This window comes from Manis pentadactyla, chromosome 1, assembly GCF_030020395.1.
Source record: "Manis pentadactyla isolate mManPen7 chromosome 1, mManPen7.hap1, whole genome shotgun sequence".
Taxonomy (NCBI): domain Eukaryota; kingdom Metazoa; phylum Chordata; class Mammalia; order Pholidota; family Manidae; genus Manis; species Manis pentadactyla.
Window position 1 is genome coordinate 62180969 of NC_080019.1, and position 6434 is coordinate 62187402.

General features: G+C 44.5%; 1 protein-coding gene across 1 annotated transcript; it reads left to right on the forward strand.

Annotated features, from left to right (window-relative positions):
* The first annotated feature begins 2981 nt into the window (after positions 1–2981).
* On the forward strand, positions 2982–3836 carry LOC118919421 (cAMP-dependent protein kinase catalytic subunit PRKX-like). The gene has a single exon (XM_057497627.1). The coding sequence runs from the start codon at positions 3199–3201 to the stop codon at positions 3514–3516; it is 318 nt and encodes a 105-aa protein (XP_057353610.1). The 5' UTR covers positions 2982–3198; the 3' UTR covers positions 3517–3836.
* The last annotated feature ends 2598 nt before the right edge of the window (positions 3837–6434 follow it).

Sequence of the window (6434 nt, forward strand, 5' to 3'; positions counted from 1 at the left end):
CACAGGGACAAGTGCTGCCATGTTTCACAGCCCCACGGAGAGTGAGGTAATCACTAGCTGCGGAGGCATTGATGTCTTTCTCTAAGTTATTCACAGTCTTCAGGTCCCACATGTGCTGATTTCTACCTGACATCTCTCTGCCACATTCAATTGCTTTTGTTAATTTCATCGATTTAAAAGGAGCAGTTCTGCTTTCTGCTTGCCTTTAAGGTAGGCAGGAGGATTGATGTATTTCGTTCACTTTCATTCCCTGCGGTTGATGACATTTTCAATAAGTAATCTTATTTTTTTTTTCTCTACTTTGCATTATAAATGTGTCTTTGCAATGCATGGGCAGAAGTACCTGGCTGTACTTGTGGTATAATATGCATTGTTTGCAAACACAGACATGCCAAAACACAATACTTTCCCAGAGGCTAACTGGATGGAGGAAAGGGAGTGGGACTTCAACCAATAACGCCTTTTCACGTCTTTGGGTTACAGTGTCCTAATTTCCTGGTAATTAGGGAAATCTGGAGAGTAAAATCCAACCCAGTTCCTTTCTTTGTAATGCCTCTAGTTAGTATGGGGGTGGGGTGGAGTGGAGTACCACATCAAATAACTTACAAAAAACATGTAAAATTACAAATGTGTGTTAGGAAGAAAAGATGCGAATGTGCCTATCTTAAAGGTACTACTTTCATTTAAGTAATATTAATCAACTGGATCTGGTGAGAGGTTTTAACTGGGAATGGGTGAAAGAAATAAGAGCATAAAATATGTGTCTCCTTGTTTTCTGGTTTTAGCTACTGGATACTGATATCTGAGGTAGGAACACTGGAAGATGAACAAGTTAGGGATTGGAGGCGAGGAGTGGGTGATGCTCTGACACAGACATACTGGATTTAAGGAGCCATCGAGACACCCGAGGGGCTCTCAGGTGGGCAGTTGTTCTATGATTCTAAAATTCAAAGGAGAGCTCGGGAAGGTGACATACATTTGGGGGGTCGTTGGTTTTAAGGAGATAATTGAAGCCTCGCGCATGGATAAAATTGCTAAGAATAGTAGAGATGAGGAAATAAAAGAGATTAGTAAAATGTTATGAGTAACTGTAATATAGTTATAACAAATTATGTTAATGGATGTGCATTGCTTATAAGCACTAAAACTACATAAACAACAACAAATGTAGGTATTAATGAAATTGAGAGGAGTAAAACACAAAATCTGAGTATTATAATTGGTAACGTAAATGTAATCCATTTGATAATAAATATTTATCCAACTAATTGTTATTAACTTATGACAAATATGTATTCAGAATCAGTGATTTTGAGCATTTTGATTTAATGTTGGCTTGTAACAGTCTAAACAGTACTGAAAACTGCTGATATTGATATTTCATAATTTGGGCATTAACTATTAAACACATAATCATACACTTACATTCACACAAGCAAACACTTACCATGTGAAATATAGGAGTTCAGACTTAGATCAGTTAATGAGCTAGGGTACGGCAGTTAATGATTTTTTTTCATTATATATTCTCAGATATTGCCAACATTAATTGTGTCGTATATATCATCTCAGCTACAAAATCATTGAAACTGTTACTGAACAATAAATATTTTAGTTTAGAGTCCAGGAAATAATAAATTGTTTTGGAATTCGCTTTTAAAATGATTTAAGGAAATTTGTATACAGGCAAATAAATACAATAAAGTTATGTTCACCAGAAATATCCTTTAACCAGTCTGTCCTCCTAAAGGAAATGATTTAATGGGGATAAAAGGAACATCATGGTAATTAATAAATAAACATCTGCCACCATCTTACAAAACATGCAGTAAATTCACATAAAACATGCAAGAGTGGTCATTACCAATTACTGGCTCTTTGAATCTTTTAAATCTTTATATATCAGAAACAAGGTTAATTTAAAATGATAATGTGAGGGATGGTTGGGGCTAAGCCCAGCTGGACACCTTCCCTTTGTTCCCCCAAAGAATCTTGTACTCAGTGAAGGGCAAGCTAGCAAGCTCACAAACTGCATTACATGCAAAGAGCTCAGCACACAACCAATACATAAATGCCTGTTCCCTGTGTCTGAAATAAACTTTCCTTGGACTACTTAGCTATGGTGCATCAAAGGCTGTCAGGCACACCCTCAGCTTTCTGTATTTCAGACCCCTTGGGCAAGAGTCAGGGTCCTTCTATTGCACCATGAAGTGAAGTGTTTACGGTTTCACTGTCCACACCAGCTGTGCAGTGGGTCCACCCGCCCCAGGGGAGCAATGTGTGCATGGGACTGGATTTGTGTACTCTCTCTCTCTCTCTCTCTCTGCCCTCTGGCTGTACCACCGGATCATTCCAGGGCTCTCTCACTCTGAACACCTGCTCTGACAATTAGAATGAGGCCGAAGTAATGGTGTGCCAGGGTGTCCCCTTCTCCTTTACTTCTACCATCACCGCGAGAAGGGCATCCATAGACAGACAGAGGATGAAGCTCACCTAGTGCAGAGCTGTCCCAGCAAGCCCAGGCTGGAACAGAGTTCCCAGCAGACCTGCTGATGCTTGAGTGAGGCTAGCCGAGACCAGCGGAAGCACCCAGTTGAGTGAGGTGCAGTGTTCCCAGCAGTATCTCTGGGGAAGCACGCAGATGTGAAACCTTTAACAGGAACGGGCTTCTTCTATAGGCTCAGGGTTCAGAGGAATCTCCGGGGTTTCCACATTTTTGGTCGCCTCACCCAATTTGTCTCCATATATGTGCTGGATCCCATTCTTTTCCAAACAAGTCTGACCTTGGCTAAAACTTCCACATTCCATGGGCCTCAGTTCCTCTTAAAATTAAATTACATTTAGGCGCGCGAGGGCTGTACCTCCGCCGCGTCCGGGCCTGTCGGGCGGGCGGGCAGAGCGCGGCCCCGCCCAGGCCGCTTCCGCCCGGCTCCCCCGCCCCGGCGTGCGGGCAGCGACCGCAGCGGCGGCAAACACCGGGCACCAGGAATGTGCAGCGAGTCGGGCGCCCGCGGACGGGCCGCACCCCCCGCGCAGGCCGCGCTCCCGCCGCCCGGGCCCCCGCGCGCGCCCCCCGAGGCCGCCGATTACTCCCACCAGCTGCTCCTGCTCCTCCTGCAGTGAGCGCCGCGCAGCGCCCTGTCATAGTCCCCAGAGCGCCGCCGGGACGCGGAGGACGCACATGGCCGGGCGCCGCTGATGCCGCCCGCCCAGGCTGCGTCCCGGGAAGCCCGGCGACCCGCGCGCCCCGGACCTGAGCGCGTCCCTATGGAGGCGCCCGAGCCGGCCCCGGAGAGCCGCGCCGAGGCACCCGACGGTGCGCCCCAGCCGCCCTCCTACCACCTGCAGGACTTCGACACGCTAGCCACCGTGGGCACAGGGACATTCAGGGGGGTGCAGCTTGTCAAGGAGAAGACAGCCAAGCATTTCTTCGCCCTCAAGGTGATGAGCATTCCGGACGTCATCCGCCTGAAGCAGGAGCAGCATGTGCACAACGAGAAGTCGGTGCTGAAGTAAGTCAGCCACCCGTTCCTGGTCAAGCTGTTCTGGACGTGGCACGACGAACACTTCCTGTACATGCTGATGGAGTTCGTGCCCGGCAGCGAGCTGTTCAGTTACCTGCGTAACCGGGGCCGCTTCTCTGGCAGCACCGGACTCTTCTACTCGGCGGAGATCGTGTGCGCCATCTAGTACCTGCACTCCAGGGAGATCGTGTACCGGGACCTGAAGCCTGAAAACATATTGCTGGACAGGGACGGTCACATCAAGCTCACCGACTTTGGGTTCGCCAAGAAACTGGTAGACAAGTAAGTGACCGTCTTCTTCCCTTTCCTGCACCCACAGCCACCCCCTCCCCGTCCAGCTGATCTCACTCAGCATAACGCCCCCAACCAAGGTCCACCCATGTTTTCACAGACAGCACGATTCCCCTTTTCACAGCCAAATAATATTCCCTTGCATATACAGACCACACCTTTATCCAGTCATCTGTCAATGTACATCGAGGGGGTTTCCACGCCTCGGCTGCATATTTGGTTACAGGGCAAATGATTTTGTTTGCAAACTGGTCAGAATGAAGCTCACAAAACTTCAAAAATAGACACCTGAAGAGGTTTAAGAAAGAGAGACAGAAACCTAGCCACTCAGAGCTGGAGACCAGACTGTATTACTTTGGGTACATCCCAGCTGTTGATAATAACATGCAGTCATAAAATATTCCATTAAGAGGAACAGAGATGAACATTTTCTTCCTCTGGACCTTCATAGTAATTTATGTTCCTGAAATTAATCTTGATCTAGAACAGGGGTGTCCAAATGAAATGCAATACCAACCTCATGTGTTACTTAAAATGTTCAAGTAGCTGTGTTTTAAAAAGTGGAACAGGTGCATGTCATTTCATGATATAGTCTATTTAATTCAGAACAGTTGACACTTGAACAGTGAACATAGGGGCAGTGACCCCCATTGACCTCCACACAGTTGAAAATCAAGGTATATAGCTTTTGATTCCCCCAAAACTTAACTGCTCAGAGCCTACTTTTGACCAGAAACCTTACTGATAACATAAAGTGTATGAACACATATTTTGTATGTTATATTATTGTATACTGTATTCTTATCATAAAGGAAGCTATAAAGAAAAAGAAAATGTTAGTAAGAAAATCGTAAGGAAGAGAGGATGCATGACAGCCTTTTCATGTAATACAGTATTTTCATGTAATAATATTTTCATTGAAACAAATCTAAGCAAAAGGATTTTTATAAACCACAATTAAAACCTGTGTTGTTCAAGGGTCTGCTGCACATCCCAAATATGATCATTTCAACATTTAATCAAGTTTTTCAGTAGTTGCTAGTATTGGTTTTTAAATTTAAATTTACAGACCATTAAAATTTCAGTTCCTCAGTACATTTCAAGCGTTCAGTTGATGCATGTGGGGTAGTGGCTCCCGTAGCAGATGGACGGACCTGGAATATACACCCGTGTTGTCCCGTTCCTTAGTGGCGTGGGGTGAAGGTGTTCAGCGTCTTCCTCACCTTACAGGAACACCTGCATTTCTGGGAAACGAGATACCTGGGCGGTCATGCACTAAGTGGCTCATCTGGTGATTTTTAGAAAAACCTAAAAACTCTGGTGGTTTTTAGAAAGGGGCCATCCTGGGAACACTGTATGATGCACTTAGATTCAGATTTCCCCCAATAGAATTGCATCTAGTCCATTGCAAAGACTAAAACACATAGAAACGAGGTGCTTTTACAGAGAGTGGAGACCTTATTTAAAAAAGTGTTTTCTAAATATTAGAGCTGCCCCCTAAGGACAGCGTGCTGGTATGTGGCATACCCTTTATTGTACTTTATACCATGTTCAGTTCTTTGGAAGTCTGATTGCAAGCAACCAGAAGTAAAAGTTCTCACATATTCACTTGATTATAGATTTGGCCAAACGGTGTTCTTTTCCACTGAACCCATTATGCCCATTTAAGATTCAATGGTTTACTTCCTAACACCCAGCATTACATTTACTTCATAGCTTGGATCTTGGAAAAGAAGGCTCATTACCACTGATGTACTGTTTTTGCAAAAAACTTCATCTTTCTTTAGTCTGTGGCTAGCACATAGTGCAAACTGCAAACCCTTAAAAAAATTTTTTTTGGTCTTTTATTTGTTTTTCTGGATTATATTTGTTCTTCTTGACCAGCTCTGGTGAGGTATATGACTTGTATTCTGGTTCAGGATTCAGACCACACACAGGACTTTTGAATAAAAAGGGAAAAACATTCACCAGAGTCCCTGGGGGTGACCACAGAATAGATACCACAAGACAGATTCATCTCGACTAATCGTTTTGAACCTCTAATTATAGGGAAGGGTGTTTCTCATATTTTTCTATAGCATGGGTATGGTGTGTTTAAGCCTGCTGTAATTACCTACACTCCCCACTATATAAATATATAAATATGAAAAATAAATAAATTACATTTACTCTTCAGTGATTTACAGTCAGCTTTTTGTTAAAATTTTTCCCAGGTCTAGGGCTTAGCAAAGGGAGCTCGATTCCATTTTCACAGTAACAACTCTTTCTCCTATGTGTCTCAAGCATTGGATATATGGTGCCAAGCTAGGCATTTGCTCCAAGCTGTATAGCCATCTCAGTTCATCACTGCTGCCAATTTTAACAATTGTACTGCCATCTTGTGCCCACTGTCAGCCAGGCAGCAAATAGTTCAGGTCCAAAAATGTCATCCCCGTGTCTGCTTTCTTGGGCCTTGCATCAGCTTGCCCAGGTTGGGTTCTCAAAGATGTAGATGCTGAGACAGGGACTGATATGGAGGAGGCTTATCAGGGTGTGCTCTTGGTATTCAGGGAAGGGAAGAGATGGCGAGGAAGCAGGATTTGGCAGAAGGAGAAGCTGAGTTACAATGTTGGCTCAGGG

Bases quoted from the DNA above. Each gene is read 5' to 3' on its own strand.
- LOC118919421 (XM_057497627.1), top strand. From the start codon at position 3,199: ATGCCGCCCGCCCAGGCTGCGTCCCGGGAAGCCCGGCGACCCGCGCGC.